At 46.3% G+C, this 27500-nt stretch overlaps 1 protein-coding gene across 2 annotated transcripts in view; it reads left to right on the plus strand.

The window, feature by feature from the left end:
• atrn (attractin) overlaps window positions 1-27500 on the plus strand; it is a 95586-nt gene that overhangs the window by 43372 nt on the left and 24714 nt on the right. Inside the window, exons 23-27 of one of the 2 annotated variants that reach the window (XM_029460737.1) lie at window positions 1426-1504; window positions 2001-2158; window positions 8147-8208; window positions 20665-20743; window positions 21537-22101. In XM_029460737.1, the coding sequence (XP_029316597.1) occupies window positions 1426-1504; window positions 2001-2158; window positions 8147-8208; window positions 20665-20743; window positions 21537-21971 (813 nt within the window). In that variant the 3' untranslated portion in view covers window positions 21972-22101. Of the gene's footprint in view, window positions 1-1425; window positions 1505-2000; window positions 2159-8146; window positions 8209-20664; window positions 20744-21536; window positions 22102-27500 lie in introns of those variants that run through there. The other variant, XM_029460738.1, reaches the window with a different exon arrangement.

The raw sequence follows: 27500 nt of genomic DNA on the forward strand, positions 1-27500 counted from the left end.
GTTAAAGGTTTGACCTCAGGAATGACCTTCCACAGGTCAGCTGTTCCATCCCGGCTCTTAACCCCCCCCACACGCATTAACGTGACATTACATTTTGAATCCACTAAAACTCTCCGGTTGTTCCTGCTTATGACTCTGTTAATGACACCAGCCTGAAGTGTAGCGGCGTAGCGTGAACTACATCCACAGATGTCTCTCAGCCAATGAAAGCTGGTCCTGTCCTGTTTCTCTGGCTGCAGCATCTGGAGCCCAGACTAAAGCACAAGCATCTGATTTAATATTCCAGATGGTACTTTCCTCCTGACAAAGTGTTAACTGATGGTAACTACGATCCCTTTCAGTCAGACGTGTACAAATCACAGGAAGTAGCATTTTGCTAACGTCCTGCGGTTGTCTGTACATCCAGAAGGACTCGGGCTGTCGGATGATGTTGTGTGAGTCAGCTGATCTTCAGGGAGTCAAAATAAGAATGTCTACATTAAACTTACTTAATAATACATTAAGAAGATATTTCTCTCATTAGCCTCCACTGAAGCTGTTCATTACTGTGTGTGTGTGTGTGTGTGTGTGTGTGTGTGTGTGTGTGTGTGTGTGTGTGTGTGTTAATGCAAATCATGTTCAACTTTGATTCTTCTTCAAACATTAGTTCTGCTAATGCAGCTTCTATTAGCTGTGTGTGTGTGTGTGTGTGTGTGTGTGTGTGTGTGTGTGTTAATGCAAATCATGTTCAACTTTGATTCTTCTTCAAACATTAGTTCTGCTAATGCAGCTTCTATTAGCTGTGTGTGTGTGTGCCCTCGTCTGCACTACTGTAACTGTGTGTGTGTGTGTGTGCCCTCGTCTGCACTACTGTAACTGTGTGTGTGTGTGTGCCCTCGTCTGCATTACTGTAACTGTGTGTGTGTGTGTGCCCTCGTCTGCACTACTGTAACTGTGTGTGTGTGTGTGCCCTCGTCTGCACTACTGTAACTGTGTGTGTCTGTGTGTGTGCCCTCGTCTGCACTACTTGTAACTGTGTGTGTTGTGTGGTGCCCTCGTCTGCACTACTGTAACTGTGTGGTGTGTGGCCCCTAACTGTGTTGTGTGTGCCCTCGTCTGCACTACTGTAACTGTGTGTGTGTGTGTGCCCTCGTCTGCACTACTGTAACTGTGTGTGTCTGTGTGTGTGCCCTCGTCTGCACTACTGTAACTGTGTGTGTGTGTGTGTGTCTCTCGTTCTGTGTGTGTGTCTCTGTGTGTGTGTGTGTGTGTGTCTCTCGTTCTGTGTGTGTGTCTCTGTGTGTGTGTCTGTACAGTTTTTGACCTGGTGCACATTTGTACATGTTTGTTCTTTGTTTAATATTCTGATTCCTACTTTTCACATTCACTGATGATGATGATGATGATGATGATGATGATGCTCTCTGTGTCTTCTCTCTTCCTCAGCCAAACCGGGATCTGGACATTTACATAAACGCCTCAAAGAACTTCAACCTGAACATAACGTGGGCCACGAGCTTCACCGGTACGTCTCGACACACACACTTGTCTCGACACACACACTTGTCTCGACACACACACGTCTCGACACACACACGTCTCGATGTTAATTGATAATGAAAATGCATTTGCAGATGAAGACATCAAATGCAATGAGTGAAAGTGGAGATGGCAGCAGGAGGCAGCTCTCGTGCGTCCTCTGTCCTCCGTCGGACTCGCCAGGTGTCGTCGTGGGCCTCTGCCAGTTTAATACGCGACAGTCAGATCATCTTGTGTTGTACTCCATGCAGGAGTCATCTCAGAAACTCATTACTTCTCTCGCCGTGTAATTTAATTATTGGAGAATATGTTTGGCATCCTTAGATGAGGTAATCACACAGGAGAGTGCTGTCATGTTTAATTTGTTCATCTTGTATGGATGAAGAAAGTTCATCTTCTCTGAGTTCCCTCTTCTTCCTCCCATGTCTTCATCCTCCTCCTCCTCCTCCCTGTTCTGAACTCTTCCTCTCTCCGTCTCTCAGCAGGCACCCAGACCGGAGAGGAGATCCCCATCGTGTCCCGCAGCAGCATCAAGGAGCTCAAAGACAGCTTCTCCAACGAGAACTTTGATTTCCGCAACAGCCCAAACATAACCTTCTTTGTCTACGTCAGCAACTTCACGTGGCCCATAAAGATCCAAGTAAGCGTCACTTCAGCTAAACGCAAACACAACACGTTCACTTTGAAACCAAGTGTCTGCAGGAGTCAGTCGAGCTGCGCTCCATGCGAGGAGTGTGTTGCTGCACTTCTCCTCGTGATCGTTTGCACTTATTGTAAGTCGCTTTTGGACAAACGGACCAGCTTCTACAATAAATGCACACGCAACACGACATGCTAACGCAAAGAGGTCGCTACAGTGGCGTACTTCTTGTATATGCATGGGTTTTGATGGTATAGTTGCACATCAGCCACTAAAGTGAACTCTACTGCATCATCCCACACACTGCGACTCAGTGACGAACTGATGTAAGTGCAAGATACATTTCTCCAAACCAAGATGGCCGACAGACCCTTTCAGTTCTAAAAATGTTGGTGACATCAAGTAACAACTAAGGAATCCTATAATTCATAAAGTATTGATTTTATATTTGGGAGGAAATTACAATCAATCATCTGTCCACTAAATTGGACGTCGTGCATGACTGTAATTAGAAGTCGGTATCTGGTGTGACCACACAGACGCACGAACATCGACTTCACCGGCAACAGCTCTGCTGGACATTCCTGCAGTCAGCATGCACGCTCCCTCAAACCCTGCGACACCTGTGGCTTTGTGCTGTGTGATGAAACTGCTCATGTTAGAGTGTGAGCAGCGTAATGCACACCTGTGCAGTAACCATGCTGTCCAATCAGCATCTTGATGTGCCACACCTGTGAGGTGGATGATCTCAGCTCACTAACACACATTTAAACACGCGTGTGAACAAATAGACCTTTTGTGTTGATAGAAAAAGTCTTCGATGTTTGATTTCAGCTCATGACAAAAACAAAAGTCTCACCACCATGAGCTGCACTAAGGGCAGTTTATTTATAGAAACATGAAACACGGCTTTGTCTGCAGAGGAGCGACTGGTCTTTGCTTCAGATTCATCTTAACGTGGCAGATTTAATCGTGACAGACAGACACATGCAGCTGTGTGATCTCAGGATCAGCCTCCACTGACTGATGTGTCGGAGCAAGAACGCTGACTGGTTCGATAAGACGCTCGCAATCTATAAATGGGAGGCTTTGTGCTTTGACAACATGGGACGGCAGAAATGTCGGTGACGGCTGGAGTGAATGTGACTATAATTATACAGAACAGCAAAGTGGAAACGACTCGCCGACAGATGAACAACACGAGAGAAACGATCTCTCAGATTGCTCCTCGCAGGATTTATTACGCCTCATCTTCAGGTTCATACTTGTGTTTTGAGTTCATACTGCAACATGTTGACTTCCTCTAATGCTCAAAACACTCTGTGTGTTTCTCAAACTGCCCCCCCCCCCCCGTCTGAAACGCTCCGTTTCAAATTTGGTGCACCTGATCAAAGGTAGTTCTGCAGCCGTGGGTGTACAAACTGTCTGATTATTCAGCGACTGCAGCAGAATATATGTATTCACGTGTACAGAGTTGCACGTCAGCTCTCCTGGTGTATGTTTTGTGCAGAGTTGAGCCACTTCTGGCGTGTGCACATGTAAACAAACACTTCCACACACACACACACACTCATAGACCCACATATTTTTGCGTCAAAGTGCAGCAAATCTGCGGTGAAGTTTCGCTGTGACTGGTCAGCCTGTCTCATTTACCAGACACTTTTTACTTTTTACTTTTTACTTTTACTTTTTACTCTGTAAACTAGAAAAAAAAGTTGGCTGGTAAAAATGTCAGAATGTAAAAGCTGACAGTAAAATGTGGGCGAGGAGGAAAAACATTCTGCGTTTGGTGAGCAGGAGCTTTTCGCCGGTGTTGATGTGGCTCCTCGGCTGTAGTTGTGAATAGGGCTCTGTGTGTGTGTGTGTGTGTTGTGTGTGTGTGTGTGTGTGTGTGTGTGTGTGTGCGCTACAATCGCAGCTGCACTCGGTGAACCGCTGCCATGCGGCCGGCTGACGGAGAGGAAACTGTCCCTCAGTAGTTGTTACTGTACGTGGAGCCGTTGGGTACACCTAGCTAATCTTTATTCCAGTGTCTGGATGTTAGCAGCGCCTCTCAGGTTCACACCGTGTTGAAGTGCAGCCTGAGATCAACACTGAAGTGTTTAAAAAGTATCTGAAGTGCTTAATTTGATGCACTTATAAATAGTTTTTACCTGTGGTTTGTTCCATGGACAAAGCGTGATGATGCACCCTGCAGTGTCCTGATGTACGGACTTTGCCGCGTGATACAGGGTGCACAAACCCGGCGTGGATAATAAGTTTGATGCAGTGAGTGAATGCAGTGACAGGATTGGCTGGTGCTGGTTTGGGAGCGTGGGGCGCTCTGGGCCTGGGTTGTGTGCAGCCTTGCCCGCCTGTGTGCCTCCCTGATCACTTGTGGAAGTGATTTGACTGGTTGCCCCCCGAGCAAGCTCCTTCCCCCTGCCCTCCTCCTGCAGGGGAGAGAAATCCTGCCTCCATCTTCCACGTCCTGCCTTGTGAGGGCTTTTAGTTCTCTCCGCTTCAGAACTCCAGCTGCTGCCAGCCAGCCTCAGGAGAGCTTCAGTGCAGAGAGTTCAGAGGGTCCTCTCCCCTCTCAGCCTCCTCTGGTCCAGCTCACCTTGTGCGTCGCGGGGTGGGATCTATGGAAGATCATCCCTGTCCTTGAAACTAAAGGACGCAGGTCTGCTCGCGTGTCATTCCTCCGTGCACTCATGGAGCTTTACCTTCGTCAGCGAGGTAACATTTTCCGCTTGTTTCTCATTCTTTCTCTGCCTCTGCTCCTCGTCTCAGAATAATTTTTTTCTCCACTAGTTATTATAACAGACCTTCATTTTTCCTTGTGTTGCCTCTTCCGGCTCTCCTCGCCTTCAGTGGCCGGCTGCTGTTGGGCTTTGGGATGTGTGGGTGTGTAATCGTAGGCGGGTGGTACTCCAGTGTTGGCAGGCAGAGATCGGAGTGTTGGAAAACGGTTCATAAACAGCAGCCCGAGAAAGAGCGAGGGCAAAGTGGAATGTTAAGTTGAAACACATGCTGCATTCAGAGTGGGCTGTGTGCACGCTAAGCCCTCGCTCGCCCAGCTGTAGGGTGCAGCCGTACAGCGCTCTGTCTCTCTTTCTCATGCTCGCTCTCCAACACATCACCTCAAGGTTGCTCCTGTTTGCTTTCACGTGGTCAGCAGCAGCGTTAGAGCAGCGCGCAAAGAGAGGTGCTTTTTTAGGTCATTTGCATTGACTCCACTTGTTGCATTCCACACACACACACACACACACACACACACACACACGAGAATGTATATAAAACTTGGTGAAAAGCACAGATGTTGCAGGAACAACACTTATATGATCAGTTGAGATCCTTAACGAGGGTAAAAGTTTGGTGATGACTTCGTCCCCGTTGATCGGCTCACATCATCACTGAGACGAGTCAGCGAGGAGTTCTCCCACCCCTCCATTTTTCCTTTTTTATTCCCCCCTTTCCTGAAGAATGGATCTGAATTTAATGATGTTTGTAATGAAACGCAAATCCCAGACTAATTACATTAAAGAGCTGTGATCTCCTGTTCCCTGCCTTAGTGAACATGTCATGATATGGTAGAGATTAGAACCGCCTCGCTGTGGAGCAGCAGCAGCTGTGGCGCTCTGTATCTGTGTGGACTCGTGTTTATCTGGGCCGTGCACGGCTGCCTGATGGCTGCGCTTTGATACTGATCACACAGAGGTTAGGAAACACAAGCTTGCTGCAGCGGCGGGTACAATCGAAACTCATTATTTAAACGGTGCATTCCCATTTTTTGCAGACAAATACAAAAAATAAAAAAATATAATATGCATATTAATACATTTGGAAAATATATAGAAATAAGTTGTTTTAGCTTAAAAATAAAATAAATGCAAATATAAAAATAAGATTCAAATATCTTATTCTTTAAATGACTGTTTATTATCACCTCACCGTACAAACACAGAGCTGCCGTGCTAAACATGTTTAACAATGCACAGAAGATAATAAAACATCAATCTTCATCGTGCTTCCTTAAGTATTGTGGAAGCTGCACATCGCTACACATGCACAATAGTCCCTCACACACACACACACACACACACACACACACACACACACACACACACACACACATATAGCAGCTCCATCATGTTGAGAATGGATTTTCCTTCTCTGTGGAACCTGTTGCTCAGCCCTCCCTAACGCCACTTTCCCTCCAAACTCCAATATAGTTCAAGCGGCTGTCAGAAGCCATTAAAAGCAGAATATTCTGCCGGCTCTAACGCTCGGCGGCAGGCTGACAGGCCCTGCTGCGAGGTCCTTTGGGGGCCCCTAAAGAGTCACCCTCTGCTGGGCACATAACGAGAGCGTCACCCGGGCCTCCCGCCGCCACCGTCAGCTGCCTCCCTGGTGACAAAGCAGCGCACATGGCTGACACTTGAGATTAGCCGCTAGAATAACTGTTATCACACATCATCTCAGCGAGGCGGCCCGCTTGTACTTTTCAAAATGGTGAGGATGTTCTGCCTCTCTCTGCGTCACATCACTAGAAGTCTTGCACTGTTTTTATTACCTTTAACCAGGAGAGTCTCATTAAGGTTAAATACTAAATTCAAAGGTGTTCTGGGAAAGATAGGCATCAGCGTGGGTCAAATAACTGTGACATAATCTAAATGGCATCTTAAAACTTCCCATAAAGCATAAAACTAATCAAAAGAATCAGCTAAAGAGACTTCACATGTCAATAACCCAACACACTACATACAGAGACCGTATAAACACCACCCTGGTGCTGCTCGCTCTGACGTGCACGCCGCTGACATCTTCTAAAAGTTGTCGGCTCCCTGAACTTCCAGTCGGCGTTCAGCAGTCTGGAGGAAAATGATCACGCTGAGGTTTCGGCGCTCAACAGTAATCAACAGCAACACATTAGCGAGCCAGATGGTGCTGACTACACCAGTAAATTAGAGCCCGGGTCGTTCACTAAACACTCACCCCCCCCCCTGTCATCTCGCCACAGAGGCCGATGCCTTTGGACCCGAGTCTGTAACTTTAGATTGATACACACTCCAGCCCCCAGTGTTTGTAAGCACGCGTCGTGATCCTTGATTACATATTAAGTACTCAGAAAGTCATCTGACGTGCACACAGCTGGATGTCCCCGCTTCTCTTTTTGCTTATTTCCTCTGGAATTGTCTGCAAATCCTCGCTTTGCAGAAGAAGAAGAAGAAGGAGCTGTGATATGTTCTGGTCTAAGGTGTTACCTCGGAGCAAAGAGGGTCGGGGGGGGCGAGGGGAAGAACTGTGCCGTCGGCCGGAGGCGCAGTACCCCGATGTTACCAGAGAGAGGCGGTGTTGTGCTGTTGCAGGAGAGCGTGTGCTCAGGGGGTTGTAGGCGTAAGTGAAGAGAGGACGAGGGGGGGGGCACTGCCATTGTTACCCCTGGCAACCTTGATTAAGGCAGGTTATCGTTAGTACAGTTGCTCTTGTGATGATTACAGAGAATGTTTCTGCCCACATGTGCAGGAATGAGGCTCTGCACATTCTGTGTGCGGCCGTGTCGCTTGCTCTGACAGGTGGTACTCAGATAAGCAGACTGGGAGCCCCCCAGTCGTTGTGAACACCATAAGGAAGAATAATCCCTTTGAAAGCAGACCAGCGAAGTCAGAAAACCGTTTAATTCACTGTTTTTCATTTGTGCTTTTAATGTCAATAATGTGCATAAAACAGCTTTATATGAGAAACATAAAGTGTCCACTGTCATCGCACTTAGAAGTAGAAGGGAACATACATTTACATATATTACCCACTATACAATACCTACATATGCCTGCGTCTGTTAGCAGAGGCAGCACCATCTCCTGCCGGCTCGTGTGCCTTTCGTCAGATCCACAAGGTCGACTCCCGTCTGAATCCTGCATGTTTATGAGTGTATAACGCTGACCTCCTGCTTTTCAAACCTCCCTTATTAAAGCAGATTTCTGTCCTTTCTCTCCCTCTTTATAGATCGCCTTCTCGCAGCACAGTAACTTCATGGATCTGGTGCAGTTCTTTGTCACGTTCTTCAGGTGAGCAGCTCTCCAACCTGCAGATGTGTTGCTGTTGCCTTGTGACCATGCACCAGCCGTTAGTGTGAACGAGCTCCGCAGCTCCCAGTGTCCCATGTTGTTCGCACACGAAATGGCACCAAGTAAAATGGAGGTCTATCAAACATCTAACTCTGAGATGAGATGCGTGTTCCGATTCAGACAGTCGTGTGTTCTTTATGTGGCATCCTGACACACGTACGGTATAACGTGCGTCTGCCTATTCAACAGTGAGTCAAACATTCACACCCCATGATTCCTTTGCACACATTTGCATAAAGCTGCTGGTGTCTTTTTATGAAATATGAAGTTGGTGAAAGGTGGAGACGCTGGTGGGGTGAAGCACGTGTGCAGCTGAACCTCAGGAACTGCTGTAATGTGTTATTGATTTTTCAAATGAGTGGGACCAAATATCGGCTCCACGAGTGTGTTCCATGCATGCTCCGACTGTGTGTGTGTGTATGTTTCTCTGAGGAGAAGCGTAGGACGTTGTTGTGCCCGGTGTCGTCTCCACAATGTCCTGAAAAAGGATTGTAGGTTGTTCCAAATCATTCCGCTGCTATTGATCCAGCCGCCATGCACAGGAGAGATTTGATGCCGCTGATATGAAAGATTCTCCGTTCATTGTTTTTTTTTTGCAACGGCCCTTTGCCGACAGTCGTGTTGAACAACAGTATGTTTGAGCGTCGCCTGGATGAAGCCCCCGCTGCACTCAGCTTTATGTTGGATGCTATTCAGCTGTAAGTGCCGTTACACACCTCGCTCCCTCTGCATACAAATGCAGACCCTGCAGTTACTCGCTCACGATGCTCGTGTGTGTAGACGCATGCGTCAGCATTTGGATGTTTGCATGTCAGCATTGGAAGCATGCGACCTGCGCCCGCTGGGTGCAGGCAGAACGCCCCCGCTCTACTTCCTCCCTGTCGCTCGCTGCATCTTCCTCTTAACCGTCTCCCTCTTTCTCATCACCTTCCCCTCTTCTGTGTTCTCCTCCGTCTCACGTTTACTTCTTCTGTCCCTCCTTCACTCATCATTTTTACATTCCCCTCCTTCCTTCTCCCTTGCTCTCTCCTGTTTTGCCTCTCCCTCTTTCCCTCCCCCTCGTGCTCCCCTCTCAGCTCTCCTTTCATCTCTCGCGCTCCATCTCCTCCTTCTGTTCTGCTCCTCCATTTCTCCCTCTGCCTCCTCTTCTCTCCCTTGCTTCCCTCCGTCTGTCAATCTCCCCTGTTCCTTCCCCCTCCCTCTCTGTTTCCTTTCCTCCCAGCCTCCCACCGCTCCCTGTGACTTACTCTTAATCCCACAGCTCTGTCTTCTTCTTGATGCATGTGCTGCCTGCCACTGATTTAGCACAGATGAGTAGAGACCTAAAGTTAGCGAGCTCGCAGCCTCGTCCCTGTTTGCTTCTGGTTGTTTGTTTGTGTTGCGGGGGAGGAGAGGGATGCTAATTAACGTGGAAATTGTTTGCTCTTCTTCACTCTGACTTTCTCTGTGTCTTAATCTCACTCTCTCTCTCTCTCTGCGCCGTGTTCCCCGTGGGGACAGATGACGGTGGTGCCATCATCCCGTTATCTGCAGCACCTGCAAAGATCCCCACCAGCATCGTGCAGCCACAGAACAGATGCATTAAAGTTCCCCGTTAACAACACTAAAATGCTCTCACATATTCACGTCCAGCTGTCCAGCAGCTTCCCACCTTCGGCTCGTTAAGTTGAGTCACAGCTTTTAAAAGTAAAAAATACAACTTTTCATTTTAAATCAAGTGAACTTTCAGAGTCCCAACTCTTATGGAGAAAGTTTTTTTTATAAAAGTTGTACAAATCGAATGTCCCAAGAAATCCCTTGAATGTGAAATTTTCCAAAATATTTTAGTGAAATGTAATTTAATGAATGTATATAATGTATTCTTGAGCTTTCTCTCCACTCAAACTGTCGTGTTTTTAATGAAAGTATTGGCTGCTGCTAAGGCGAGCCCCCTTTGAAGTCACGCTGACCTGAATGCCACATCTCTCGGCTGCTGCACGGCGGACGCTAAGAGAGCAGCTTCTTTAACGTTGCACGTTGGGACATATCTGTCATGGAAATCTTACTGCCCGTTGTGGCTATTCTTGAAGTCAGACTTCATGTAGCCTACATTCCTCCATCACACAACTCCTTCTGAGAACCTTCAAGGGAGGGAAAGTTAGTTTCTGATGGTTGATCTGCTTTATGCAACAAGAGTTCAGCAAAGAGGGAAAGTTACAGAGATGTGAGTGACTTAATGGTACCTGAATGTCTCATTTAGGAAAATAAAGCCAAGTGTTTGACTGGAGGCAGAAGGTACGATGATGAAACGTTGACCACGTGTCGTATTAACTTCTTCCCCCCTGAGAGAGCACCTCCCGGTACGGTATCTGTGCTGCTTACATTAAACCACCTGTGCTTTCTGATGGGCTCTTACACCCCAACCCGAGCGCTTACATATAGTTTTAGTACCTGACTGCTCCCAGTGGGACGTGGATCCCTGATCCTGGCGGTGTTGTGCACCTGAAAGTTATCGGATGTGTGTCGACCCTCGTAAAACACACTTCTTTAAACAACCACCAGCTCGAAGTGATTCTTTGTTCTTCTTATATATATTATTCCCACAGCTGCACGCCACATGTTCCTGTAGAACTATAGACAGTAGTGATCGTAGACCTGCTCAGAGCTGCACCACGTCATCCTCTCTGAGTAATTATTAAGAAGACACATTTAATAATCTCCAGTCAAATGATTAGTGATCTACAGCTGTGTTGCTGCTGTTTGCAGGAGTAGATGTAAGTCTGTTGGGGCAGAGGCTTTAAGAGAAGGGGGGACCAACAGGCTGCCCCCCCTGAGCCAAGTCTGGGTGGGTGGGGGTGTTGCTGGCTGTGATTCCCTGATGAATGAATCACCCTGCTGCCATCAAGGACTCTGAAACTCTCTGAGAGACAAACGTACATCAGAGTGACGATCCGTTTGGAACAACATATCAACGGGTTGTTTGGATGCACAGCACATCTTCTGCGTAGTGACCATGTTGTCTCCACATTATTAAAGCTCCCGAACACACAGAAGTCAGAACTTTTTCCAACTCTGGAAGAACGTGAACGCACCGCCGGTCTAGTTTTCAGCTTATGTTGTGATTTTAAGTATCAAAGCATCATGAAAATGTACCCGGCAATGAGTTACCTAATCACCATCAGACCCTGAGTACCAGCATCACTACAGCATCAGCATGCAGCAGCTCACTGACCTTGTTCTAATCCACTGGTCACGCCCGGGTCTCTACACATCCCATCCTCTCCACAGGAGCAGCTGCAGTGGCTGAAATGATGCTTTTACAACAGTTCTGTTGCCTAAACTCATAAAAGAGCTTCTTCTCTTGAACGCAGCTTGGACCACGGAGGCACTGCTCCTCGGAGAACTGGTCTAAAATCAAGAGGACAGTTAAATGATTCATTCGGCGTTGCATGTTTCAGACGCTCTTCCTCTGCAACTGTTGATTGGAGGGTTGTACTTATCTGGGTTTAGATTTTGAGGATTCAGCAGAATCCATTTACACATCGTTAAGCATGTGGATTTATTATCATTTGAGAAGCTTGAGCGTCCACTGTCACACACACACACACACACACACACACACACACACACACACACACACACACTGTGGGGCTCTCTGTGTTGGTCCCAGCCTCTGAAGGCTGCTCATGCATATTTTGGCAGCTTGAAGTGGCAACACGACATAAATAATTCTGTTGTGTTCCTCATCTCACTGTTCAGCCTCTTGAACACATCTGCAGGTTTAGACATTGGCAGAGAAACTCTCTCCAATGCACACGCTCAGTCTATTGTGAACGCTTAAACACACACACACACACACACACACATACACACACACGCATGCATTCACTCAGAAACACTCTTTATTCAAACACAGGAGGCATCTGGCCACTCAGTGGTGCTGTGTGCCCTCTGAGCTGTAGCATTACCCTTTACACACACACACACACACACACTGGCCTCCCTTTTCTCCCCCTTTAGAGCTTCGGACTGCAGTCTGCATGAGTGTACGTGCCGGCGTCGGCTCAATACAATCAATTCCAAATGTCAATTTAAATTGCGTCCAGTTTCCTAACGACACAGTCCCATTATTTCCCGTCATCTCTGCTCTCGGTGTCTTCATTATCAAGCAGAGAAGAAGAGATCCATCACTGTGATCTGTTGAAAAGAAAGTGACACTGACCCCAACCGTGATATGCGTCCTGCAGCCAGCGGGCTCGCTGTTTCCTCACACACACACACACACTGTGTTTGTACACAAACGTCGGTCTCCATCAGCGTCACCAGCCGCGCTGACGGGCCTGTGATGGCTGATTGACAGCCGGACAGAGTGTGGAGGACTCTGCAGTAACAAAAAACGTAAACCATAACTGTGACTTCATCCGACTGTCAAGATGATGTTTCTCAGAACTTTTGAGATGTTGAGTTCTATAAACAGACTTCAATACATATTAGAAAGAAAGAAGATGATTTGTATCAGACAAATTGTCGTTGTTTTTATAGTCATGTATCCAAATGGCCATTATTGATCATTTGCAACACATGTGTATATATTAAGTGTGATTCTCTGTAGCTGCAGTTACTCAACCGTTAATTAACAGAACAAGAACGACCTGAACGATGACATCACATAATAAGATACGTCTGCACATAGTGGCTCTTAACTGTTAGTCATTAATGAAGCAGTTTCAGCTTTTCTCTGTTTTATTTCTCATTTTATTTAGGATTTGGACTTTTGGTTTGACAGACATGACACCGCAGGCTCTGGGAAATAGTTTTATAAAATTTTAACTGAATATTTTTTTACCTTTTTTTTATAGATTAAACCCAAAGTGGATTTTGCAGCTTTACTTTCTTTCTCTTGATATCATTAGAACGTAAAAACAAATGTTGTTTTCTCACATGTGCACACAGTTTGCACATGATACACTAACACTCGCACACACTCACTCGCACACACTAACACTCGCACACACTAACACACACTAACGCTCACTCGCACACACTCACTTGCACACACTCACTTGCACACACTCACTCGCACACACTAACACAGGCACACACAAACACTCACTAACACACACTAACACTCACTAACGCACACTAACACTCGCACACACTAACACACACTAACAGGCACACACAAACACTCACTAACACACACAAACGCTCACTAACACACACTAACAGGCACACACAAACACTCACTAACACACACAAACACTCACTAACGCTCACTAACGCTCACTAACGCTCACTAACACTCACTAACACTCACTAACACTCACTAACACTCACTAACACTCACTAACACTCACTAACACTCACTAACACTCACTAACACACACTAACACACACTAACACTCACTAACACACACTAACACTCACTAACACTCACTAACACTCACTAACACACACTAACACACACTAACACTCACTAACACACACTAACAGGCACACACAAATACTCACTAACACTCACTAACACTCACTAACACACACTAACACACACTAACAGGCACACACAAACACTCACTAACACTCACTAACACTCACTAACACTCACTAACACTCACTAACACTCACTAACACTCACTAACACTCACTAACACTCACTAACACACACTAACACACACTAACACTCACTAACACTCACTAACACTCACTAACACTCGCACTCACTAACACTCACTAACACTCACTAACACTCACTAACACTCACTAACACTCGCACACACACTAACACAGGTCCACACACTAACTACTCACTAACACACACTAACACTCACTAACGCACCATAACACTCGCACACACTAACACACACTACAGGCACACACAACATGCTCACTAACACACACAAACGCTCACTAACAGCACACTAACAGGCACTACAGCACTCACTACCCACACCACCTCACTAACGCTCACTGACCTCTCACCTAACATCTCACTAACCTCTCACTAACACTCACTACCACTCACTAACACTCACTAAACACACTAACACTTCCACTACCACATCACTAACACTCACTAACACTCACACTCACTAACACTCACTAACACTCACTAACCACATCACTAACACTCCAACTAACACATCACTACCACTCACTAACACTCACTAACACTGCACTAACAACTCACTAACACTACACTAACACACACTAACACTACCTAACACTCACTACACACTAACACACACTAACAGGCACACACAAACACTCACTAACACTCACTAACACTCACTAACACACACTAACACTCACTAACACACACTAACACTCACTAACACTCACTAACACTCACTAACACTCACTAACACTCACTAACACTCACTAACACACACTAACACTCACTAACACTCACTAACACTCACTAACACTCACTAACACACACTAACACACACTAACACTCACTAACACTCACTAACACTCACTAACACTCGCACTCACTAACACACACTAACACTCACTAACACTCACTAACACTCACTAACACTCACTAACACTCGCACACACTAACACTCACTAACACTCACTAACACTCACTAACACACACTAACACTCACTAACACTCACTAACACTCGCACACACTAACACTCACTAACACACACTAACACACACTAACAGGCACACACAAATACTCACTAACACTCACTAACACTCACTAACACTCACTAACACTCACTAACACACACTAACACTCACTAACACACACTAACACTCACTAACACTCACTAACACTCACTAACACTCACTAACACTCACTAACACTCACTAACACACACTAACACTCACTAACACTCACTAACACTCACTAACACTCACTAACACACACTAACACACACTAACACTCACTAACACTCACTAACACTCGCACTCACTAACACACACAAACACTCGCACACACTAACACTCACTAACACTCACTAACACTCACTAACACTCACTAACACTCACTAACACTCGCACACACTAACACACACAAACACTCGCACACACTAACACTCGCACACACTAACACACACAAATACTCGCACACACTAACACACACAAACACTTGCACATACTCTGCACACACTAACACTCGCACACACTAACACTCGCACACACTAACACTCGCACACACTAACACAGGCACACACAAACACTCACTAACACACACTAACGCTCACTAACTCTCACTAACGCTCACTAACGCTCACTAACTCTCACTAACCTCACTAACACTCACTAACACTCGCACACACTAACACACACAAACACTCGCACACACTAACACACACAAATACTTGCACACACTAACACACACAAATACTTGCACACACTAACACACACAAATACTCGCACACACTAACACACACAAACACTTGCACATACTCTGCACACACTAACACTCGCACACACTCGCACACACAAACACTCGCACACACAAACACTCGCACACACTAACACACACAAACACTCGCTCACTAACACACACTAATACTCACACACACTAACACACACTCGCACACACTAACACTCGCACAGACTCGGTGGTGTTTGCCCTCAGCTTGCCCCTTGTTATATTGACAGACATCAGACTCTCACACTCACTCTCACACACACACACACACACACACACACACACACACACACACACATTCAGCTGACACCTGAGAAAGAGAGTGAGACACTCAAGTCGTCACATTCAAACCATCCTAAGGGGCCTCCCCGGGCTCTCAGCAGGGGCTGGTGCTCTCCCAGAATCCCCTCGTCCTCTGTCTCTTCCTCTCTCCATCTGTATCTTAACCTTTGTTTCTGCGCCCCCGCCTGTCCATGTACCTCCCCGGTGTGTCGTCTTATTTATTTCCACCTCCGGCCTTCCTTATTCCCTCCACTTCCCCAGCCTTCTCGTCCTCGCCCCGCCTTCCTTCTGGCTGCCTCGCTGACCCCCCCCCCCCTCTCTCTTGCATTCTTTAACACTCTCTCTTTGTATCTGACCTCGTTGGCGGGTCATCAGCGACGAGCCGGAGGGAGATACAAGTTGAAGATGGAGCAGATAGAGGGAGCGCCTCGTGGCTAAACCCTCTGATAGTCCGAGAGTAGCTGAAAGCTGCTCTGCGTCCGATTAATAATAAATGAGTGAGATCAGTCAGACACATCACCTCCTCTCTACGCCCCTCCTCCACCTCACCTGTAATGAGTCGGGAGGACGGGGCTGTAACGCCCTCCTGGTCTTCTCTTCCTCCAGCAGCCTCGTGTCCACTGTCTTTGCTCTGGACTCTTCACGCTCCGGCACCCGATGCAGGATTGTGGGAAATATAAGATGACTTGTAGAAAAGCCCTTATTCTCTCGGCTTATTGTTTTCCGCTGTGATCTCTTTACCTGCTCAGAGTGATTACATCTCAGGTGCTTATATAGTTAGAGCTGTCTTTAGCAGCTTCCTTCTGGTAAATATCTTTGCAGCTCCAGACGTGTCGTCGTGCAAAAGTGTTCCAATTGCGTTCTTTACACTTCCAAAAGATACACTTTTAATCAGCTGTAGTCTGATGTCCTCACACGTTCCAGGAGGTGAAACAATAGCTGTCGCTGCAAATGTAATCATCTGTTGCTAATTAACATACGTGAACTGAACAAGGCTGTGTACGGCACCGCAGCGGCGTCTTCCTGTTATGTTGTCTTATTACCTGTGAGGACATATTTGATTTAGCTTGTTGCCTCCGCTGCCAAAACACAATCTCGTCCCCTTTTCCCGGGCTCCTGTTGTGCGAGGAGTGCGTACACAATGTACACAATGTACACGAAGATAAAGAGGTTCTACAGAAACGTGTTCGGCCCCGCTTCTGTTTCGGGAGTGCGAGGCTGCCTGGAGGTGTGGTGTGGAATAGGACCTCTGAGCTCCCACTGGACGGTGTGTGCTTCAGGAGACAAACTTATCAGCTACAGTGAAAACAAAATGGCGTTTGGCTGGTGAGCAGGTTTAATTCAGCCCCCCCCCCCCCCCCCCCCCCCAGAGGAAGAGCCGGCGGCAGTAGGCTGCTGGATTAGTATTCAGCCGGCTGTAGACGAGCCGGTCTGTTGGTGTTTGCCCCGTGGCTGTTGTCTCGCTGTCAGGTTAGCCAATGACACGTCAGCGCTCACCTCTCTGGCCTCAGCAGCTCGTGGCTATAATACACTCTGTCTCCGGCGCTGCCTCCACACTGACACGGACTGTGAAGCTCCCAACATCATGTTACTGAAATGTTTGCAAACGACACACGCGCAACGTTTTCGCCAGTTTCTGCTTCCAGTGACATCATCGTACTTTTGACCTTTTTGGATTTAGATGCTCAGAAGGAATCAATAACTCGCAGAAATATTCTGTCCATTGTGGCAATATTATCACCCAATATAGCATCAGTATAGAGTGCGGACCACCAGATACACCATTTTAACATGTTGCGATATGCTCAGTGTTCTGTAGTTTGTCAATATCTATATAATAGTTTTATCTTATGAGACATTTCTGCTCACGTTCTCCGAGCTGAAGCCCGACGTCTCTTTTGGAGGTTGAGATCAAATGAAGCGCACCGGTCTGTCTGTTTCCATCGGTGTCTTCTTCTCTTGGTGTCCGTCTCTCTGTTGCTTTCTGTAAGTTTCTCTTTCGGTCCTTTGGTCTCCCGTGAGGGAGGTGTATCGACGACAAAAGACTTGAGAGAGCTCAAAACAAATTTGAGTGCATTTGGCTCTTCGCGCAGGACGGGGGTTTGTTAGAGAAGGGTTAGATTTGTGCGCGAGGGAGGAGTAACGATGTACGTGAGCGTGCACGAGGAGATGTATTGATCAAAGCCTGAACACTGTCACAGTTCAGTACAGAGAGTCGCCACTTCAATGACCTTACACTTTCAAAATAAAAGCTGGAACAGTGCAGACAGGCGGCTGTGGTTTGTGGCATGTCCAAGTGTCCTTGAGCAACACGGCCAGCATCGTGTGTGTGTGTGTGTGTGTGTGTGTGTTTCGAGAGGCAACTCGTAAAGCACTTTGTCGGGTAAGGTAGGAAGGTGCTGTATAAAAGCAGTCCATTAACCCTTTGTGTCTATCAAAGTCGATCTTCTAAGACTTTATGTTAACAATGTAAATGCGTTGACACTAAGTGACTTGTATCCATTGATTGTGTTGGCGAAGGATCAAGTTATGAAGACATCGTGGCAGATTAAGAGGTTAATAGCTATATATCATATTTGCCATCATAGCTTCTATTTCTTCTATTTCTGCTGTTTTTATGATTCTTTTTCTCTACAGATTTTCTATCAAAGCACGATAAAAACACTTTTATGAATGAGGCTCATTGTCATTTCTGAGCAGAACGCTGACTCATCAATATATTTCCATATCTGCTTCTTTCTTTTTCCATTCTTCTGACTTTAGCACTTTCTGTTCTCTTATCTGTCTTTCCTCATTATCCTCCGTCCCTTTGTCTTTCCCTCTCCTCCTCCTCCTCCCCCCCTCCGTACTCTGTCCCTCCTCTTCCCTCCCACCCCGCTGGGCAGCGACGTCTTTGATGCGAGGCTGATATCTATTCACGCGGGTCATTCATCAGCTCCGTGTCGCTCTTTAAGCAGCGAGCAGGAAGCCAGATCAATAAGATGGCTGAACGGATGGATCTCTTAAGAGTCCTCCTCAGCCTGCAGAGATAAGAGATATTTTATTTTTGAATGGACGGCACTTTAAACAGTCACACAGGGCAGCGCACGTATGAAGATCTGAACGCATCACAGCCAGTATTAAAATGGGCAGAGGCATTTAGATTGAAAAGGTGGTCAAAGTTTGCAGAGAAATCAGCGAGCTGTCTCGCCGGAAGGCCGGGTGTCTGCAGAAGTTATGCTTCAACTCGGGGGCTTCTAATTAAATCCACTTCTAACCCTTGAAAGAGAATTCACATACATTATTCCTGTGATCTTAACGAAGGAAAGACGCGGGACTAATACTTGAAAGATTCCTAATGTCTTGTGTGTTTGTGTGCACGCAGCAGCTGTGTTGATGCTACACATGCAGAGTTCCAAACTTTACATCCCAATTACAATCATTTAGATTGTTAACCTTCACTTTCACTGTTTAATTGCATGTGAAGAATTTAAATACAGGGTGTTGAATGTATGAGTCGGAGATTAGATGCTGCTGCGATGATCCACAGCGATCACTGGGATGCATCCATTCAAAGAAACTTAATGTATTAAAGTCTCAGTTTACACATGCATGTATTTCTTCTAGCGCTCTAGTTTTTGGGAAGTGAGCCAACCTCGATGACATGAAACATAAATGTGCATCGGTTTATTATTACTGTGGACGTCGTGCTGGAGGAACGTGTGAGATGTTTGGATCGTTGGTGTGTTGCAAACACTGACGAGAGCTGAAGTGTAGGAAGTCTCAGGAACGCCAGCGCAAGGCGCAAAGAAGTTCAGACTGCAGAACATGTTGTGTATGTGTGTGGTGTACACACACACACACACACACACACACACACACACACACTCTTTTTGTCTTTATTTTTGTGTTTTTTTGAGGTTTTCTTACCTGCCGTTTTCACAGCTTCCTAATTGCAAGTGTGAAGCAGCCAGGGGAAGTAGAAGGAGGCAGGACACACACACACACACACACACTCAGTGACACTGCTACAAACACCTCTTCATGACATGTCACCCCCACCTTCCTCACATCCAGGTGATTTGTCTAGAGTGCAGAGAACAGTTTATGGTTTTGATTGTGTTTATATTGTATTTGTGCAGATGTGTAAAACACGTTTGCTTCTTTAACTTCTCAGGATGCAAATCAGCGATCTCCCTTTCACAATAAAAGCCCTAGACGTATATACACTGCATCCCTGCCTACCAGGGAGGAGGGGGCTTAAAAGTTCTGTTTCCACTTTAAGTACTGAGACCAAAAGGAGGAAAAAGTTCCACAGAGCAAAAGATGAAATCCTTTCCAGCCAAAGGATTATAATAAGAGTTCTGTGTGAGGGAATGTAGGTGTGTGACTGTAAAGGTGTGTGATTCACTCTCCTGAACCTCCTGGCAATCTCACGGGAAGTGCAGAGACTGCTGCCTCCTCCGTCTGGCAGCATTTAACTTTTTGTACCTTGTATCTTGTGACATCCTCAGTTTTGATTCCATATCTATCTTAAATTCACAAAATGTCTTAAAGTTTGCTGTTGGATGTACAGTATCAGAACACAAGTTACCTGCAGCTGGTTTAATGATAACACAGCGTGATGAAAGACCTCCGTGCTTATTGATTGATCTGCGTGAAACAGAAGCGGAGACACTTCTCAGCTACAGACGGGACCTGAACTGCTCCCAGTTTGTGTCGGTTCTCTGTATTCATCCGTCTTTTCCTCCCCGTCTGTCCACAGCTGCTTCCTGTCTCTGCTCCTTGTGGCCGCCGTGGTTTGGAAGATCAAACAAAGTTGCTGGGCGTCACGGCGACGAGAGGTAAGTCAGACTCGCGCTGACAAAAAACAAATGTTGGTTTTAGACTTCTCCGGTCGGTGAATGAACGAGCAGCAAATGTTTGTGTACATGTTCAGACGTGACGCGGAGGGTTAACACCTGGAATATAAAGACACTCTAGAAACTCTGTCACATCAACACGACACACGGCGGCGACCATCAGTCACACCGATGCAGGAGGAAGCTGAATGACTCTGATGGGTTTTGCTTTCCAGAGTTTCTGATTAGAAAACATTTTTAATTAACTCGTACGGGAACATTTAGTCTTGGCAGAACATTCTTTACTTCCATCTGCAAGATGCAAGATGCAAGATGCAAGATGCAAGATGCACTCTATTCTTTCCTTCTTCCAACTGCGTCAGCTGCATTAAAGCCAGTGATGGAGTTAGAACAAGGAGGAAAGAAATGAAATTGAATCCAACATTTACACTTGTTGCTCGGGGAAGAACAGATGCATTGCTGTTTGTGAGAGTTCAGTGATCTAATACAGTGGTCCCCAACCACCGGTCCGTGGACCGGTACCGGGCCGCACAGAAAGATTGAATAAAACAATATTTTATTTTGAAAGAGGTTTTATTTTGAAAAAACACCGGATACATCTGTCTTTGTGCGTCTGTGTCTCTTGACACATGTCAAGACACTCGTCTGTCACGTGGTACTTTACTTCAAAAAAAATGAAGCCCACAAGCAACAATGAGAGGAAACAAACATCTTTAGAGCTTTGAGAAGGGAAAAGACCCAATGAGACATTTAAAAGACGTGTTTATCTCTACAGGTGATTCATGCGCCGCTCTGCAGAATATACAGGCTCGCACATGAGGCAACGAAGCCTTCAGAACGGCTTCACCAGCACACGGCGTTAAAAGATAAGCCCTTGGAGTTTTTTGAAAGAAAACAACATGAACAAGAAGGACATAAAGAATTAATGATGGTCACCACATCAACACATGCGAGTGCACGGAGAGCGTCATACTTAGTGAGTAACCGTGTCGCTAAGAGAAGAAACCTTTTACTGTTGGTGAAGAATGTATCCCTCTATATTGGACCGGTCCGTGCCGCAAAAAATGTTGGAAATCTAATAGATTTAGAGCAGGGACTTAGTGGTGTCCAAATAAAGATGAAAGATGCGTCATTTAAAACCAACCGACGACATCAGCATGTCGTCGGTTGTATCTCATATCTGAGCTGTCGGGACTTCGTGCCCGTGTAGCTTCTGAGCTGTGCAAACAAAAGTGAACTCGTGTATTATGCCGAGAAGTGTGTAGAGCAGGCAGATAGTACGCAGGTAATACGACCACCAGGCTGACATCCAAATGAGTTTCACTTCCTCGTGAGACCTCTCCGCAGCACGAAGGAGATGAATGTGAAAGTGAAGTCAGAACTTTAAGTTTCTGTATTTATTGTGAGCAACAGATGGAGATTTAACAATCTGGTGTTTAAATAACAACCTTGAATGTAGAAGTAATTTAAAAGTGTTTTAACCTGTACATCAGAAAAGTTCTGGATTGTATGAGTTGTAAATGTTTTATTACTTCACTCTTTATGCTAAGCTAAGCTAAGCTAAGCTAAGCTAAGCGGCTGCTGGACAGACGATATGAGATTTGGTCTCGTCAAGCATTCCCCCAAATGCTGATCCTTTTTGTTTATGACGTGATGTTGCATTCTGGGACCGGCGTGCTCCAGTGCATGCTGGGTAATATAATCAAGGAATGCAGGATTTCTGCTTCTGTGCGTGCAGACGATCTGCAGAGTTCTCCGTCCTGCTGATGATTAGCTCAGCACAGTGTGTGTGTGTACGTCACACGATCACCTGAGCAGAGAGGAGTGGACGTTTTAATTACTGGCGCAAAGACGCAGGAATCATGGGAACCAAACATCAAGCCTCAAATCAAATCACGCGTGTCCTTTTCTTTCTCCGTTATCTGAAGTGCGGCCCGACAGGCAGCCACTGAGAGCCGAGCTGCTGCGGCGCTCTGGATACACAAAGACAACCTTTAATTACGAAACACTGCAGATCATTCATCACGCCGCCGCTGAGCAGGACGCAGGAAACCTCACGTCAGTGTCTGCCGGTTTGTTTCTCATTTAATAAAGAAAGATTTGTTTAGCTCGTCAAATCATTTGAGCAGAATTGTGCTTTAATGCACACGATGTTTCCACTCGTGTTTAAAAGCGTCACATTTTAATCAAGCAAAGTAATAATGTAATAACCACATTAAGTGTCCGCAGTTGTGGAGACGTTGGTGGACTTCACAGGGTTTCTGACACTCGGCAGATCCAAAATGTCTTTTGGGATAACGGCGTTCGCTTTGAAGCCGTCAGTCATTAAAGTAAATAAGTGAAGTGCAGTGACCGTGGTTAATTGTTCCTGTGGCACCGCACATCGTTCTCTCAAGCCGCACGGAGTCGACTGGGGGGGGGGGAAAAGTCAATAATTCCTTGAAAGGACTGAACAGAGGAAGCCGAAGCAATCTCCCAAACTGTGGGAGGCCCTGCGGGGGTGCACAGCAGATTGGAAATGACAGACAATTTTGAGGTCTTGTAACAATTCTGGGGGAAAAAACCCCAAAAGTTAATTCTTGGATTGATTGTTTGGAGGAAAAGTCTTACGTCAAGTTGTCCGTATCAGAGCTGAGGATCAGGAAATCAGCGGCTGGAAGATTTTGAAGCACGGCAGATTTTCAGCTTCGGTGACGTTAACCTACTTTTCATCACACGCACGCACACACAAACACACACACACACACACACACACATTCAAATAGCTGACGGACAGAAAGCAGGCATCCTGACAAAGCTCCCGTGTGATTGGTTTATACTTCCTAAGATGACAGCACAATAGATTTGCTCAGTTTATGATTTTATTTCATGTCATTGTCCAAGTAACTGGGGAGACATTTCTGCCAAAGAAATATGACGAGCTGTAATGCAGCATGACTCGCTGGGTGGCCCGCTCTCTTTTTACTTTAAGTTTATTTTGCACAACTTTAGAAATCCACTGACGGACGACACAACACACAGTGAGCAGCGCAGGAGGGGGCAGGAGACGCTGGACACCTACATAATGTTTATTTCACACAAAGCTAGAGAGAAATTATACTATTAACCATATATATATATATATATATATAAGTTATTTACAGCTGGTCAGCTGACTGACGGGGAAACTGAGAGAAACATTTAGCATATTAAACAATCCGTCCATAAAAAACATTTCATAGTTTGTTCCTGAAGAGTCTGAAACACCTTTGGAGTAAGTGTGTGTGTGTGTGTGTCTCTGTGTGTGTGTGTGTGTGTGTCTCTGTGTGTGTGTGTGTGTGTGTCTCTGTGTGTTTCTCTCTCTCTGTGTCTCTGTGTGTGTGTGTGTGTGTGTGTGTGTGTGGGTCTACTATTGTTGTGTGTATCGTGACCTTTTGGTTTGTGCTTTTCACACTCGGCGTACGAGCTGAAGTGGCTTTCGGCTGCAACTTCGCCCAAGAGTGCTGCCATCACCCTCACCTCTGGATGCCCCCCCGCCACACACACACACACACACACACACACACACACACACACACACACACACACACTGGTCCAGCTGGGCTCTCCACATGCAAGCCTTTTAAACAGAATTATCTCTGGACCTTGTTTAAGAGGATTTGGGGGCCACATGAAACTATGAGGCGTTTTGTTAAACTTGTGATTTTCACCAAGCAATCAATAAAGTTTTATCCTAATCTTTAGATTAAGATAGAAATGATTAGTTTAGTAAATCTTGTGTTATAAAAGTCGTCAATTAATGTAACCTAAATCATAGGTATATACAGCAGGGGGTCCCTGCACCACGCTACACCAGTTTGGGGGTCCTTGCCCCGAAAAACATTGAAGACCCCTGTCCTAAATAATATACATATAAAAATGTTAAATGCGTCCTAACGTTGATGCTCTTCATCACATCCTTGTCCTTCTGTCGTCGTAGTTCTTTTGCTTTTAGTTTTTAATTTGATTCTGGAAGTCGACGTACTTTTAGTTGTGATTCAGTTTCAGAGTAGTAATGTCATTTACTGTTGTTCTCCGTGCACAAGTAATGATTTAGGAGTTTCCTGAATGTAACCAGAGCCAAAGGGGTGTGTGTGTGTGTGTGTGTGTGTGGAGGGGGGTGTGAGAGAAAGCAGATCCAGTGTTAGTTATATAGTGAGCACCTTTATCACATATGTCCAGTTGAATTATGGGTCCACCTCCCTCCACACACACACACACACACACACACACACACACACACACACACACACACACACACACACACACTCTCTCTCTCTCTGTGCAGTGGAACAGAATGAGTATTATGTTTACACACAGCACTTTTCATAGTGTTCTCCAAGACTTCCTCATAACTCGAGCTATTGAAAAGTATTATTGTACGGCTCCACAGATAAACACAAATACTCCTCAAACGAATACAGTTGCTGCCGTGATGTCACGCAGTGTGGACGTCACGCAGTGTGGACGTCACGCAGTGTGGACGTCACGCAGTGTGGACGTTACGCAGTGTGGACGTCACACGTTACGCAGTGTGGACGTTACGCAGTGTGGACGTCACGCAGTGTGGACGTTACGCAGTGTGGACGTCACGCAGTGTGGACGTTACGCAGTGTGGACGTCACACGTTACGCAGTGTGGACGTTACGCAGTGTGGACGTCACGCAGTGTGGACGTCCACACAGTGTGGACGTTACGCAGTGTGGACGTTACGCAGTGTGGACGTCACGCAGTGTGGACGTCCACACAGTGTGGACGTTACGCAGTGTGGACGTCACGCAGTGTGGACGTTACGCAGTGTGGACGTCACACGTTACGCAGTGTGGACGTCACGCAGTGTGGACGTCACGCAGTGTGGACGTTACGCGTTACGCAGTGTGGACGTCACGCAGTGTGGACGTCACGCAGTGTGGACGTTACGCGTTACGCAGTGTGGACGTCACGCAGTGTGGACGTCACGCAGTGTGGACGTCACGCAGTGTGGACGTTACGCGTTACGCAGTGTGGACGTCACGCAGTGTGGACGTTACGAGCAGAGGAGTCAGAACAAGAAGAAAACAATATTACAAATCAAGAAAGTCAAAAGAAACTTGAGTTGTGCCACAAAGTGTCAAAACCTCATCTCTAGTTTCAGCTTATATCTCTAACTAGCTGCTCGTGCTGAAACACACACACACACACACACACACACACACGTAGCTCGTAAATACATTGTGACACTTCATTTTGGGTAAACAAAAAGCTAATCATGTTTCCATGAGTCCGACTGGTTGCAGCCGTCTGCTCCTCTGACAGCGCGGCCGCTCTGCTCCTGCAGCTCCGTCCCTCCAGGCTTCGTTCCCACACTCGGCGTGTTCTCCATGTTACTCTGCGCTTGCATCAGCCGTACAGTGACACGCATTTGCAGCTCATTCTGCCCTCGTTCCCCTCGCTCAGGCCCGGTGCACAGAGAAGCGGTGGCCATTGCATTTGTGGTGGTCTTCTTAGGGTTCACTGTGAGGAGTTTAGTGTTGTGCCGTCACAGTCGGTGTTAGCTGAAGCTCTCTTTAAGAAAGACGATGCTTGAAATCAACTTCCGGGACTTCCAGCCACTCGCCAAAGCAGCTAATGAACTCCAACATTATTACAATAAGATCCATAAACAGCATTTTGCACTACAGAGTCAGTAACTGCAGATAAGAAGCATTTGTGGATTATTGTCTATGAAAGTGCGTGTGTGTCGATAGATTGGATTCTTGTCTCTTTGGACATTGTGGTTATGTTCCAGAAGAGTGCCTGTTGTGAAAAGGATCCATGTGCAGCTGGCAGCGTCCTGCAGCCTGTAAGCGAAGAGACAAAGACACGGCTTCTCCTCGACTTTAAAGTGCTGCGATTATCCCACAATGTAATCTATCCTAGAATTTATTTGAGTTAAGATGGACCCCCTGAAGGGAGGATGGGTGTTGAAGGTTATGAGACCATCAGTGCTGCTGAGAAGGTCTATATGTATCCCCAGATGTCCAATAGATGGGTAACCTCTGTGCACAGTGTATTGCACATGCATGCACTTACTGTAAATCCCTCCTGCACATGACCGAGCAGTTTGAGTTGGCGTCGTGTTTGCACCTTTTCTAGTTCTCATTCTTGATAATGCTCCCAGTATTGCCGTGTTTTCAGGCGTGAACGTCAGGCACTGAATAAACAGTTTTAGGACTATATATTTCCCTGTGGGAGCAGGCTAACACCTGCAGAGACTGGTGCAGGGCAACAACCCAGAGCCCACCTGACGTGGCTCTTGTGTGCATGCGAAGTGTTCAGATGCATGTTTTTCTTCACGTGTGTTTGCTGTGCTCCTGTTTGCAAAGATGTGCTCGGATGTGTGTGTTTCTGTTCTGTCTGATTCTTAATCAAAGCCTTCCTTTGAGACCTGACAGTCCCTTTGAAGGAGCGGGAGCTGCCATCTGGCAATAGACAGACCCCACCGAGGCCGTTTCCTCTGCCAGAGAAGGCAGCGGTCTTTTCTTCTGAACTAACTCCACTGCAACGCGAGCGACCCTCCGTCAACACTGGTTCTTATTCCTGCGGGAACATTGGAGGACAGAATGTCTTGGGAGGCAGCGGCTCTTTCTCATGACTTTTGTATTTACCAGTATATAGTTCATCTTTAAAGGGAGACTCAGTCATAGAAGCAGGAGCAGAGCTTTTTATTATCAGCACCAGTCCAGTCCAGCAGCACCTCCAG

Source organism: Cottoperca gobio, chromosome 22 (genome assembly GCF_900634415.1).
Source record: "Cottoperca gobio chromosome 22, fCotGob3.1, whole genome shotgun sequence".
NCBI lineage: Eukaryota > Metazoa > Chordata > Actinopteri > Perciformes > Bovichtidae > Cottoperca > Cottoperca gobio.